Consider the following 14,235-nt stretch of genomic DNA (forward strand, 5'->3'; position numbering starts at 1 on the left):
CAGGAGATTGAGACTCAGTTAGCAGCTCCTAAATCAGTTAAGAAGGCCAAAACGTTGACTCAACTGAAGGTCGCCAAAAGAAAATTAGTGTTGAGTACATCTGAGTCAGAGAAGACTCCATCCCCCCATATCGCGAAGAAACCAAGAACTCAAAGGGTTAAAACAACTTCTGATGTATCCATTCCTATTGATGCAATGATTTCTACAACTGATCAGCAGCCTATAGAAGCAGTTCCTCTGCAGGTCATTCCACAAGAAGCTTCAATTGGTACCAAAAAGGAATCAGTTAGGATGAAAGCTCCTCTGATTCAGATCTCTCGTCCTACTGGTGTGGCACCTGCTAGACCTAAAGGCATAAAATTTGTAGAGCAGGTGGAATCTACTCGAACAGGATTGGAAATTCCTCACATCATGAGTACTGATAAAGGGAAAGGGAAGTTGATTGAAGAGCCCAGACCCTCCAACCCAATTCAGACTCATATTGACCTTGTATGGGCAAAGGTTAACAGTTTTCCTGCTTCAAAAATTAAGTCCTATGATGCTTGGACAGCCTATCGAACTGAGCAAATTCATCAAGCTGGAGGCCTTTGTGCTCAGGACAGTCAAAGCTGCCTCAATTGCTCAAGCTATGGAGAGGAAAAGTTATCTATTTGATCAGACAAGAGCGAAGAAGTTGGCTCAAATTGTTGCCAAGCTGAAGACCAACTACTTACCTGCAAGTCCTACTGCCTACGCTGATCAAGCTGTAATTACTCAGCTAGACACTGATCTTATAGGACTACTATCTCAAATCAGGTTCTGGGAAGTGAATCAAGAACTGATTCTCCATCAAGAAGATTCAGATGATGACGACGAGGAAATATTTGAAGAAGCACCCTCTGACAAAACAAAACCATCATCAGCTTTAGTTCTTGTTCCAACTGAAGAGCCAGCTCATGATAAGCCTCTTTCACCTCCTGTTGAACAACAACTGTATACTGAAGCTGAGCTTTCCTTCGCACACATTGATGAAGTTATTCAGGCCGTTGTGGAAGAATCCCAGATCAGTGCACCCATTTCTGACAAAGTTGATCACTCTGCTGATCAAATCAATTTAGAAGTCATTTTTTCTACAGAAGAACTTGTTCAGCCAGATCCATCTACTAATCAGGTTATCCCAACTGATGTACCAGTTGATTCATTGATCACTTCAACAGATGTGCCAGTTGATTCCATCGATCACCCTTTACAGGCACCAGTTTCAGTTTTGTCACCTTCTGCTGAACCAAATCCTCCTTCACCACCTCGGGATCAAGGAGAAATTACTGCTGCTGATACTTCAGTTCGAGATGCTGCTGAAACAATCTCAACTGATCAAGCCTTGATAATTTTTGAACATACTACAAGTGAACCAAGCACTTCTCGACAGTCTCATCCTCCATCTTCATCAGATTTTGATCTTATTTTTGAAGAAGTTCAACATATGCAAGATAGTATGAGACAAATGATTACTGCCATCTCCAAGATTCAAAACACTCGATTATCGCATACTCTGAAGTTGGACGATAATCAGGAATCGTTAAAAAATCTGAAGGATATAAAATCTACTGTTACCGCTCTTTCATTCGCAGTCAACGATATTCAGAAAAATAGAGGAATTATTTCTAGCCTGACTGCCACTCAAAACTCTATTAACCGACAGGTCGACAGCATGGAGTCTCTTATATCAAGAAAATTCGAACTGCTACAAATCACTATGACTATTTCTATCGATAACATTTCCACCTCTGTCAAGCTCCTTTCTACTGACGTTGGGAAGCTATCTCTCAAGATGGAGCAGTTTGACAAAAAGGGGGAAGAGATCAAGAAGATCTTAGAACAGCAGAAGAAACAATAGGAGCAGTATCTATTGTATTTATTTTGAAGAAATGTGAATTCAGTTGATTCAGTTATTTTATCTACTTTGAATTAAATCAAGTATCTTTCACCATAGTTTTGTCAAACACCATAAAGAGGGAAATTGTTGGAAACGAAATTCCGGCGTTTGACAAAAGATTTACCAACTGAATCCAGCAACTGAATTTGACTAACTGATCGACGTAACTGAACACGTCATCAGTCAACTGATCGCTACAACTGAAGTCTATTCCATCGTCAACTGATCTTTACCAGCTGATCTCTCAGCTGTACACGTCATCAGTTGAAAGCGACAACCGACAATTAGTACAGCTATCTGCAACTGGTAGTGGCTCGCCGCATTTCAGAATGAACAGTGTACGATTGTCAGAATATATCAACTTGGCAATCAACGGTTAGAATATTCAAATATCTTTAATGTTACCGTTGAGAGGGAAGCCTATAAATAGTCGAAGACAGCAACTGAAGAAGCATCCGACTCTCAGTTATTTTATCTCACTTGCTGTTACGCTGCAAAAATATCCATTCACATTCAGAAATGAAGCTCACGCTTATCAGTTATATCAGTAGTATTCTAGACTACTCTCTTGAGCTTATATAGCACTTTGTAATCGATTGATAAATTTTATAAGTTGTGCTAAGATCAGTTATGATCTGTAAAAGTGTTGTATACTAAGAGTTTCAGTATTGGCAAAGTGATAAGTCCAAACTGAAGTGGGTCAGTACACCTTTTGTATTTGATCAAAGTCGTTTAGTGAATATCCTATCTGCGTGATAGAAGGGGTGACGTAGGAGTTATTCAAGTCTCCCAACATCCAGAAATAATTTGTGGTGTTATTACTTTCAGTTATCATTTTCAGTTAGATATTCTATCTTTCAGTCAGTTAGTTTTCCGCAACTGTTTATTTAGTTTAACTGATTGTTGTTGACCGAAAGGATATTTTAGATTCAGTTTGTGATAGAACTGAAATCAGTTTGTCGAAGAATAATTTTAATCGAGCAGTGTTTATTCAACCCCCCCCCCTTCTAAACACTCTTCACACGTTTCATCGATCCTTTCAACATATGATAGAGTATTCTGAATGGTGGAGATTAGATTCTGAGCACTCGAGCGATGGAAATAATCTTCTGAAGGTGAATAACTTCAATGACTATAGCAGTACTTGGGAGATGATTTTCGAAAATATGGAAAGCACTTTCTCGAAAATTTGAGTATAATATGATGTTTAAATTTTGAATGAGAGTTTCTCCTATTTATAGAGAGGCGGATCTTATCCAAATCGTGTATTATCTTCTCGTTTAAACGTTTAAATTAAATTTTGAATCTAAGATAGATTATCATCTCTATTTTATCTACTGGATAAGATTTTTTAAAATATCTTCTTGCGAGGCATGAAATTCGAATTTCATGTCAAGTTTCCAATATTACCTTTTATCATGCAGTACACGTTTAATCCATGCATCTAAAAATTCAAAATTTTCCATCTGAAAATTTTGAATTTTTGACGATAATTGCACTCAAGATAGGATTCTTGATTTCTTGCCATTTCTCTTTATTTTAATAAGCAAATCTCGATTTTTTGATCTTTTTGGGAATGAATTCTTGATTTCTTGCCAGGAATGTTTTGAAATTCATGCATACATCTCCTTATCGTTTATGATTTTATCATTCATCTTGGTATATATTTTTGAAATATATATATCTATAGAAATGTGATAATTTCGATAATATGATATTATGATAACAATTTATTTAATCTTTATCTATCTTAAATCTTTATCTTGTATTTTAATTTATTAGTTTCGAAATTATACCCATAAATTTTGAAATACATATATAGAAGTGTGTATATATCCAATATCTCTCTATCTAATTCATTCAATCTTGCTTAATCTTGACTTATGTATATTTATATACAAAAATTAAAAATTATGCATATTTATCGCTTGAATTTGAATTCCTTAGATATTTTTTACACAATATTTAATTATCACATACCACTTTAAATAATCAGGATTATTATTAAATAAAATATTTGATAATCAAGTACAAAATTTCGAGTTCATAAATAATAGACCGAGTTTTACAGGAGGTATATGTTTTGTTGGATTTAACATGCATGACTGAAAGTAGTACTGAGATATGTGACATCTTGGAAAGTTCTCGTTGTCAAGCAACCGAGGTTGTGTCGCTTGATTTGGTTGGCTAAGTGGTCCATAAAAGAGTGACGTCAGATCTTAATGGATAACAATGTCTCTGCACTGGATGTAGGGAAATGATAAGACCGATCTCCAAGGGATATGAGACTGCACCATCAGATAGACAAGCATCTCTATGGACTAATAGGCCTAACAGGCAGACCTATTTGAAAGAGGATCGATTATGGTGTCCGGAAGCGTAACAAAATTTCAAAAATCATATTTTTAAACAAGAAAACCGAGCACCCCTTTAATGTGTAGAAAATACCAAAATAGACACAAACATAGGGTGTTTTGAAGTTACCTATCAATCACAAAGATTGATTATTGTCTTCAACTAAGTTGTAAACAACTTAGCTCTTGAAGGTAGACAATCTACAAGCTTTCCTTGAGCACTCCTTGCTCAAATTCTTTCTTTTCTTCAAATTAGGTCCATCATTAACAATGTAGATCCATTCTAATTTTTCACTAGAAAAATTAGAGCATTTTTTATTTGAGAAGTTTGTGCAATCCTCAACAAAATGAAGAAGCAAAATTGGGAAAAATTGGGATGAAAGTTTTGGCCATTGCACTTGTGTAGGAGAAGAAGGATTTTCTTGGTTGTGTAAAAATTTAAAGTGTTTCATGAGCATGCCATGCGTTGTTTGTTGAAAAAGTTCCCTCCAACCCTTCACCTCCCAAGAATGCAATTTTATTTGGGCTTGTAACAATTACAAAGCCTAAGGACTTTAATTTAAATGTCTCAAACAAATTTGAAACCAATTAAACATTTCTTGTGAGGCCCAATAACTTAAATTAGGCCCAGCCCATTTCATTTAATTAAAAACCCCAACCCATTTGTATGATAGCGTACACATCAGATTTGAGTTCTCTTCCATCCAGAAACCTTCGGCCTTTCCTCCCGACTTTCTGCAGCGATCGCGTCGCACCGCCAGCGGCCAAAAATTTTGTGCAGCAGCTTAGCAAACTTTTTCTCTAGCCTATTAGCTTATTTTCTGCCTAGCATCGGAAGGGTTCGAGCTCGATTGGTCCTGTTTTCCAGCAGCTAGGTGTGTGGGTTTTGTTTCAGTCTAGGTAAGGTTTTTGGCTTCGATTCTTGGTTGTTCTTGGTGTGTTAGTTGGTAAAAGTGTAGTATTAAGCTTTTCCCCTAATTTCCAGCTAGGTTTCCGGCGTGAACAGTAACTCCGACGACTTTTCCGGCGAGCCATCTTCGCGAGTTCACCATTGTGCGTTTAAGCTTCGTTTCTTGAGGTATTAAACTTGGAATTTCAGAATTTGTATGGGTTACATAGGCTGCCCGAAATTCGATTTTTAACCGCTACGATATAATTTGTTTTAGTCGGTTGGAATGCATTATATTGAGGTATATAGCGAATTTATATTGTAGGTTGTATCGTTGGACGAGTTTCATTCGATAGTCTTTAAGAATTTACCGTGGTATTGTAAGTTGTAATTTGAGGTACGCTCAAACCTATATCATTATGACGGTTATATTGGCGTGTACGAATATTCGGTGAATGTTGTTTGCTATGATGTGCATTGAATGTTTATATTGTTGCATTCATGCATAAATTGTATTTACATAACATATTGAGCCTTGACTCCTTTGACGGCTATTTATGTTGATTCTGTTGAGATATATTGAGTCATCAGAGGTACGAGTGGATTAGGATTAGCCACATTCCCAGATGACAGCTAGGGACGAGCGACTTAGCTACTCGCATTCCCGATGCTACGTGCATGGACGAGCGGCGATTTGATGTTGCATTCCTTGCACGGGTGGCCACTGTTACTGTTGATGATGCTATTCGTTTGGACTCCATTTGGTATCCGTTATCCCATTGTTACCATTCATGCATCGCATAGCATTGCATTTACTTGATATTATTACATGTCTTTTATTTGCGTCGTGATTTTACTGGTTTGTCGTACTGGGGTCCGACCCCTGTTTTCTTTTGATGTTGTGGTTGTTTTTGATGCCATAACAGGTCACTCCAGGGGTTTTGACGCGTCTGGTGGAGCGTCAGCGAGTGGAACCCAGTAGTCAGTCGGTTTATGTCAGAGTTCCCAGATATTTATATATTATACTGGTTTGATACATTTGCCAGGGAGATGCCCTGTGTAGCTGTATGGTGATGTCTTTATGTGGTTTGGATTTTATTTGTGGTTTGTTGTGTCTAGTCCTGGCCAGTGCGGCTGTAGGATATTTGTTTGGTTGGTTGTGAACTTGACGTTATTTTCGAGCGTATATTACTGTTGTTGTGTTTTGAAATTTTTGGGATGTCCTACTTACGGGGAGGTCATGCCGAAATTTCTGTAGGCCCAAATGAACGTTTTAAAGTCGTTTTCGCTGTTTATACTAATTAATCCTTGTTGTTTGGTCATTAAATATTAATTAGAGCACGGGCCCTGACATTTCTTGAATTTACTCAAGCTCACTAGTTGAATAATTATTTCTAATTGAGCTCTACAAGACCCAATGTTATTTAATTAATTCAACACTTGAATTAATTTAATTATTTGGACTCTACTAGTTCCACTAGTGTTTATTTAATTCAACACTTGAATTATTTTAATTTAGTCAATAATAATGTCTATAAAAATAACAATTTTAAATATATTATTTATTAGAGACATCTTTTAATTTAGGAACATTTCCTCAAATTAAAAGTTATATTTCCCATAATCCTGTTGCAAAAGTCATACTTCTATTTTTTATTAGGCTTATAAACTCCTTTATAAGACGTTCAACACATTGAAAAATTTTACTTCTCAACGAAATCTAAAAAGTTAGCACTTGTGTGACTCTCAATGATTCAATGATATAAATAGCAGTGAGTTCACGTCTCAATGTGATTCGGGACTAAACATGTTCTTATATGAGCATACCCCAGTTGCTCCATTTTTATTTATCAACTCTTTGATAATAAGAGCGTCAGAACTCAAGTCTGATAATACCCAACCAATAATGTTAAACGCCTAGCAGCATCGCTTACATGATTCCTTAGGTATCAAATAATAGTGCCTGCAATAACCAATCCATTATGATTAGCGTACAGTACGCTCCTTTCATCTCATATATCCCGATTCGACAACTATTGGTATATCGAGAGCTGTCAAAGAATCGATACTATGTGTCATGTCGTAGTTGCATCGATAGTGTAATCTCTGAAACCCCTTTCATACTTACAACCAACACTCTGATCATAGATTTCAAACTAAATATACATGAGATCACATATGATATCCATACCCGAAGGTAAGCGGTGAATCCTCGACTACCATGCAGAGACTCCTATATGTTTTGACAGAACACCCAACCTTGTCACCTGATAACCCCATATGAGTCAGTAAACAAGTCAAAATGCAATGCTAGCATATAGAGTCATAATGTTATCTCGGGTCATAAGTACTAATGGTGTACAACCATAAACTAGGACGTTTAATTTCCACTCGATAAGTGAGAACCACTTGAAAAGTCCTTTATGGAGGGTTGTTCAGTGCACTCTACGAAGAGCACCTATCTGCATGTTCGGACATTACAATGTCCCCTACCAATGAAACATGATACTCACATCGTAGAAAGTACGATGCAGCATGCTCACGCCTTCTGCTAAGTGTAGGGCTGAAATTTTTGAAGAAAAGGGTCATCCAGTGGAGTGCCCACACCTTGTGCACAGTGCATGGCGAGATTTTTAAAGAAAAAAATGTATAGAGACGTTCCCAAGACTTATGCTTAATGATGAGATGAAACGAAAAGGAAAAAAAACTTTCTGCATTTCATATTTTTTTTATCAGAAACTATCATTAAATATATTAGAGAAAAAGTTACAGGTACAGTGGATGAGTGTTCCACATTACATAGGATTTATGCACATACAATAGATTCCTTATATCACTTTTCAAAAACAACTAACAATAGATAAAACTCCAATCCCTAACAAGATCCGAGACCGACATATGCTGAAAATGTGGTATATTGATTGTCCATGTCGCCACTCTAAATCTGATTGTCTCCCATAAAGCTTCCGAAGATTCTTCTCTATCCCTGAAGATTCTACTGTTTCGTTCCAGCCATATAGAGCAAAAGATGTGTTGTACGACTATGTACCAGAATTTTTGCAGTCCTTTTCCCTTTAGGAAGCCCGGCTCCATGATGAACATTTCTTTCGATCTCATTGGGAAAATCCACTCGAATCCCAAGTGATTCATGACTTTGTTCCAGATTCCATTCGTAAAAGAACAATGCACTAAAATATGATCTTGGGTTTCTTCAGCTTTCTTGCATAGAGTACACCACTGTGGTGATAATGTAAAGCCAGGCCTTCGTCTCTGCACCGCATCACAAGTATGCAATTTTCCCAAAACCACAATCCAAGAAAACACCTTTACCTTTAGTGGTACAGGTATTTGCCAGATATTAGAATAGTATGAGAACTCATCTGTTGAGTTGTTCGAAAAGAAAGAGTTATAAAGAGATGAAACAGAGAAAGCACCAGAAGGATCTCCTAACCAAACCCGAACGTCCGCTAACCCCACGCTCAACCTAACTGAGTCTAAGACACCTAAAAGATCACTGAACTCTCCCAACTCTACGTCGTTTAACCCTCTTCTAAACCTCACATCCCATTGAATATTAGATACACCCTGAGAATCAAAAATATAATAGAAGTGTTTAATTGGTTAGTTAATCGACAAAGAAATGCGAAACAGATTAGGAAACAACTCTTTAAAGGACACGACTCCCACCCACCTATCCTCCCAGAAATGTAAGAAATCCCCCCCCCCCCCATAAGTACCGTGCCAATCAAGTGATGACAAGTCGAGTAAGAACGAGAAATAAACTTCCATGGGCTTTTAAAAGTCGAGTTCTTCACCAACTTTATATCTCTTCCATTTTCCTGAGTCCCGTAAATGCTCGCCAAGACTTTTTTCCACAAAGATTCCTGTTCCACAGCACATCTCCACCACCATTTACCTAAAAGCGCCAAGTTTCTCATCCGTATGTTCCCCAAACCAAGACCTCTTCTCTCTTTCGGCCTGCACACTTGCTCCCAACCGACAACATGGGAGTGAGCCTCCCCATCGGGTCCATCCCACAAAAAGTCCCGCATCAATTTTTCCATAAGTTGTGCCACCCTAGTAGGTACCTTGAAGAGGGACATGAAGTAAGTTGGCATGGCACTTAGGACAGATTTAATTAATGTCAACCTACCACCTCTTGATAGGAATGACTTTTTCCAACTCGACAATTCTTTTGACATTCTTGAAATCGCGGGTGCCCAGAATTCCATTTTCAGTGGATTGCCTCCCAAAGATGCCCCAAGATACTTGATTGGCCATTGCTCTTTCTTGCACCCAATATTTCTTGCCACCTCATCTACCTCTTCATCCGAGTAGTTCAAGCCTAAGACTGAGGTTTTTTCGAAGTTGATTTTGAGCCCCGATTTCATGCAAAACAATTTCAATAATCTCACCGCTTCCATCAAATGACTTTCAGATTGGACAAGGAAGAGCGTGTCATCTGCAAACTGTATGTGTGAAATTTCGAATTTTTCCCTCCCAACCACAAGTCCTTTTACAACATTTTCTAGCTTGCCTTGTCGATCAAACACCCAAAACCATCAATAACCAGATTGAACAGAAATGGAGATAAAGGGTCTCCTTGTCTGAGCCCCTTTCCCCTTTAAACTTTCCTCGCGGCCTTCCATTAATAAATATCGAGAAAGAAACATTAGAGATACATCCCTTAATCCACTTCCTCCACTTTTCTCCGAATCATTTCTTTGTAAGAACAAAATCAACAAATCTCCAGTCTACATTGTCGTAAGCTTTTTCCAAATCAACTTTTGAAATCCACCCTTTCTTCTTTTTCCTTCTATACTCCTCCACAACTTCGTTTGCGATTAGACAACAATCCCCTATCTGTCTTCCTTTTACGAATGCACACTGATTTTCCGCTATTTTGGTGCTCATCACTGCCTTTAATCTGTTAGTCAATACTTTTGCCAAGATTTTGTATAAGCTTGTGGTTAGACTGATTGGCCGAAAATCTTTAATCTTCATTGCCTCTTGTAACTTTGGAATAAGGCAGATATATATTTCATTCGTAGATGCATTGACAATTCCTCCCTCAAAAAATTCAGCGAATACTTTGAAAAGATCCGATTTAACTGTATCCCAATTTTTCTGATAGAAGGCCAACGTGAAACCATCCGGGCTCGGTGCTTTGTTTCCATCGCATTCAAAAACTGCTTCTTTGATTTATCCTCTGAAAAGTTAACCTCCAAATGTTCTGCATCGACCGAATCTAATGGACTCCACTCCAACCCCTCAATACCCGTCCCGTCTCCTTCCGATGCCCTATACAGATGTTTGTAAAAACCAACAATGGTGTTCTCAATTGCTTTTTCTTCTGAAACCACCGACCCATCCTCCAACTCTATCTTTTCGATAATTGCTCTATTCCTTCGGCCAATCAACAATGTGTGGAAAAACTTAGTGTTTTGGTCCCCTTCTTGGAGCCATTTGACTTTAGCTTTTTGACTCTCCATTTGAAATTTTCGGATGTTTAAAGTTTCCAGATCACATTTTGCCTCTCTTCGGTGCTCCTGTAAGTTGGGATACGAATTTCCCCCCTCCTCTCTCGCATCCAATTGTGAAATTTTGTTTTGCAACTCCGAAATTCTTACATTGACATCACCGAATACCTCAAAGTTCCATTTTTTGACTTTTGATTTTATTTCTTTGAGTTTGCTCATGAACTTGAAACCCTCCCACCCCTGTATGGTACCTGTATTCCACCATGCTTTGACTTCCTCTTTGAGTTTGTGGTGCAACAACCAAGCATTCTCGAACCTGAACGGTGTAGGGCCCCATCTCAGTCTCGCTGTGTCTAACAAAATAGTGTTGTGGTCAGATGTGATTCTTCGTAGCACCGTATGTCTGACTGAAGGGAATATATCCATCCACCCCCCTGTTACGAAAAACCTATCAAGTCTGCAACAGATTGGATTGGTCCTGAAGTTGGACCAAGTAAACTTAGCATTCAATAGAGGAGGGTTGTACAATTCCAATTCCTGTATAAGATTGTCAAAACAATACATACTAGGGGTAAGAGAATTGCTGTTCATTTTTTCCCTCAAATTTCGAACCACATTAAAATCTCCTCCTACTCACCACCTCTCTCCAAAAATGGAATGCAAACCCGCTAATTCATCCCAGAAAAAATCTCTCTATCTTGGCTTACATGTCCCGTACACTGCAGTGAACCACCACTTGAAGTCATCTTTCCACTTGATTTCAATAGAGACTGAGAAATCCCCAATCAAGTTGTCAGTTACCAAGACCACTCTCGGATCCCACATCACCAGTATTTCCCCTGATCTTCCTTCCGCCAGTAAACTAACCCAATCTACGAATCTCGATTTCCACAAACTTGCAACGAAGCGACGATCAACCATCATTTTCTTTGTTTCTAAAACCACAACGATGTCTGGATTTTCCTTTCTAATAACTGTGCGAACTACTTCCCTTCTTCTGGAAGACCCTCCCCCTCTAATGTTCCAAGAGCATATCTTCATATCAAACGGTTTGCTCCCCTAGAATTCAAGCCTTTCTCATAATTGATCCCCCATTTAAGCTCGCTCAATTCTTTGCTTAAACTGCCCGAAATCTTTTTAACATCCTTTTTTGAATTGTACTTTGTTCCCACATTCCCAATTTCCCTTTTATCCCTTCAACTGACCTATACCACAATTCTTTTGGAAGCTTCAATCTCGGAACCCGACTTGTCATATATGTATGATTGCACTCCTCTTAACAACCCATTAGAAAACCCCAAAGCAGAAAAAGACGAGGTAAAAAGAACGTGAAGTTTGAAAGAATGATTAAGACTCGAAGAAGGGAAGCAGGAAAATACCTTTCCCACTAGAGGTTTGGTGTTTTCCAGAATAGGTTGCTCTTGGATTTCATCTTCCTGTTTGAACAGTTCATGAATCTCCACATCATCTGTGTCGGTTTTGGTCTTGATGTCTGCATATGATGATATTTCCCTTCCATCCTCCGAAGAATAAAGATTGTCTTCCCTAATGTCGTCTTGTTGATCATCGAAATTAAAATCATCTACATCATTGAGCTCGATTTCCCCTGTCTTGCTCAGAACATCCTCGTTACCTTCCTCCATGTTCACCCTCCCTCCGACCTCAGTGAACTTAAGTAGGTTAATGTCTTCAACATCTTGAATTGAAACTGATTGGATTGGAGTATGTCTGAAGTCTTGTATCTCTTTTGGTACTATTCTTTTTAGTATCTTCTCGACCTTTCTTCCCATCCGGTGATTAGCCAACAATGAGCTGACTGCTACCCCTACTTTTGCTGAGGTAGAATGCGAAATCTCTTGCTCTTCCCCCATCTTGTCCTTATGACAGTAAGTAGACTCCCTCTTGTCTTCGCTGGTCCTGGGGATATTTGTATTACCCCACCCTGCCGCTGTCTTTTTGCCATTAATCAATGCTTGGGCGTAAGTTTGTTTTGTGAAAGCTTCGTAGGCCTTAATGTCGAATTAGTCAACAGTAATTGTAACATCCGAACGTTCCCCATTCAAGAGTATAGACATTCTGTTCTGAATAAACCTTTCTCTATTTCCTTTAACCTTTATCTTGGCTGCATCTAGTTGTCGGAAATTTAACGTATCTTTGCTGATCTCCAACAATCCCCCGCATCGTTCTCCAATAACTCTGAAATTTTCAATCGTCCATAGATGCCATGATAAGCCAAAAATACTGATCCAACTATTACAACACTTGTAAACCGTATCAGCTGAGTTGATGTAAGGCCTCCACTCTTCAAAAGATAAAGAAATTCCACCTTCAAAGAATCCTCGTCGCAGGTCAACAAAGTGGGAAAATTCCTTTAGATTTGCAGGCCACCAAACTGCTTTATTATCTTGGAACGGGTAAATGACGACCCTTCTCTTGACATCCTTGCCTAATACCGCTGCAATCTTTTCCCATTATAGGTTAGCCCTTCCTTTAGTGACAATCAGAGCCTCTTTCCAGTTCCTTTGAGTTGTATTCGTTCCACTGTCCTTATCATTCTTCTTCAGTTCTCGGCAGTACCTCCCTTCTTCATACCGAGCTGCCTGTTGAATATTATCACCTCTGATTGTGCCTTTTCTACGCTCACGAGTTGCTTGTTCTGTTCTCGGAACAACCCCCTGTTGAGAATTCCTTTCCAATAATTTATTGAAAATATTTTAGATTCTTAGCCACCCTTGAGAGTTGGGACCGCTTGGCACAATGATGATCTGTTTCCTCCCCAACGAGTTAAACCTGGAGATCTCTAAGAATCTTCCTCTCCAATTAGCAAATTTCTGTAGAGTGACTATCGCATTCCTACCCCTGAATCGATGAAACTCCGAGCAAGACTGGGAGTTAAGTATAAATTGCTGGATTTTTTAGTTGAACCAACTAGCCTCCTCTCGATCTAAATCCATTAAATAGCTTGCATTCCTTGTTCCTTCCAGACATCGAATGGAAGAGCCTCCTTTAACCATCCCGAACGAGAACACTTTAAACTCGATCTTGACTGTTTCCTCTCTATCCCGTTGTTGGAATCTGGTTGCCATTATCTCTGTAGACGCTGGCGAAAGTTGAAATCCTGAAAAATATTGTAGACCGCTGCTGAAAAATGCCGGATCGGAGAAGATCTTGAAGCCCAACCTATTATCTCTTGGTTACTCGAAGATAAAACCGTACAGATGCGAAATTTGGATTTTGAAATTTGAAATTTGAAAATGGGAAAAAAGGGGCCCGTCGACGGCCGGCGGCCGGCGCCGACGACGGTTGAAATAGAAATGAAGAAGCTCAGTGGGTTAAGAATCTAGGTTGATGGAGGAGGAATCCGAAAGGGTTGGGCTAAAGGTGGGAGAGAGCATTTTGAAAAATTCTCTCACTAGATGCAAACACAAAAGTATTTAGTGTTTCTTTTTCATATTTTTAATTAAACTTAAAATATCATTCCCGGTTTAGAGCGTCACACGTTCCATACATTCATGCATCACATACATAACCTACAAAATCATAACTATATATAGTTCTCTTAAAAAGAAGAAACGAAAAGCGAAAGACTTCGTTTCA

General features: G+C 38.7%; 1 protein-coding gene and 1 long non-coding RNA gene across 3 annotated transcripts; one reads left to right on the forward strand and one right to left on the reverse strand.

Moving 5' to 3' along the window:
• The first annotated feature begins 4,974 nt into the window (after positions 1-4,974).
• LOC140811873 (uncharacterized) lies at positions 4,975-6,470 on the forward strand. 2 transcript variants are annotated; one of them, XR_012113559.1, is made up of 3 exons: positions 4,975-5,169; positions 5,255-5,555; positions 6,085-6,470. It is a non-coding gene; the product is annotated as an uncharacterized lncRNA (long non-coding RNA). The 2 variants fall into 2 exon arrangements; XR_012113558.1 differs by having other exon boundaries at positions 5,255-5,347; positions 5,484-6,470.
• Positions 6,471-8,888: 2,418 nt separating this feature from the next.
• Positions 8,889-14,011, reverse strand: LOC140829503 (uncharacterized). The gene is made up of 2 exons (XM_073192776.1): positions 11,781-14,011; positions 8,889-11,742 (listed from the first exon to the last, which is right to left on the reverse strand). Exon 2 carries the CDS (start codon positions 11,227-11,229, stop codon positions 10,159-10,161), a length of 1,071 nt encoding a protein of 356 aa, XP_073048877.1. The 5' UTR covers positions 11,230-11,742; positions 11,781-14,011; the 3' UTR covers positions 8,889-10,158.
• Between the last annotated feature and the right edge of the window lie 224 nt (positions 14,012-14,235).

Source organism: Primulina eburnea, chromosome 1 (assembly GCF_022965805.1).
Source record: "Primulina eburnea isolate SZY01 chromosome 1, ASM2296580v1, whole genome shotgun sequence".
Taxonomy (NCBI): Eukaryota; Viridiplantae; Streptophyta; class Magnoliopsida; order Lamiales; family Gesneriaceae; genus Primulina; species Primulina eburnea.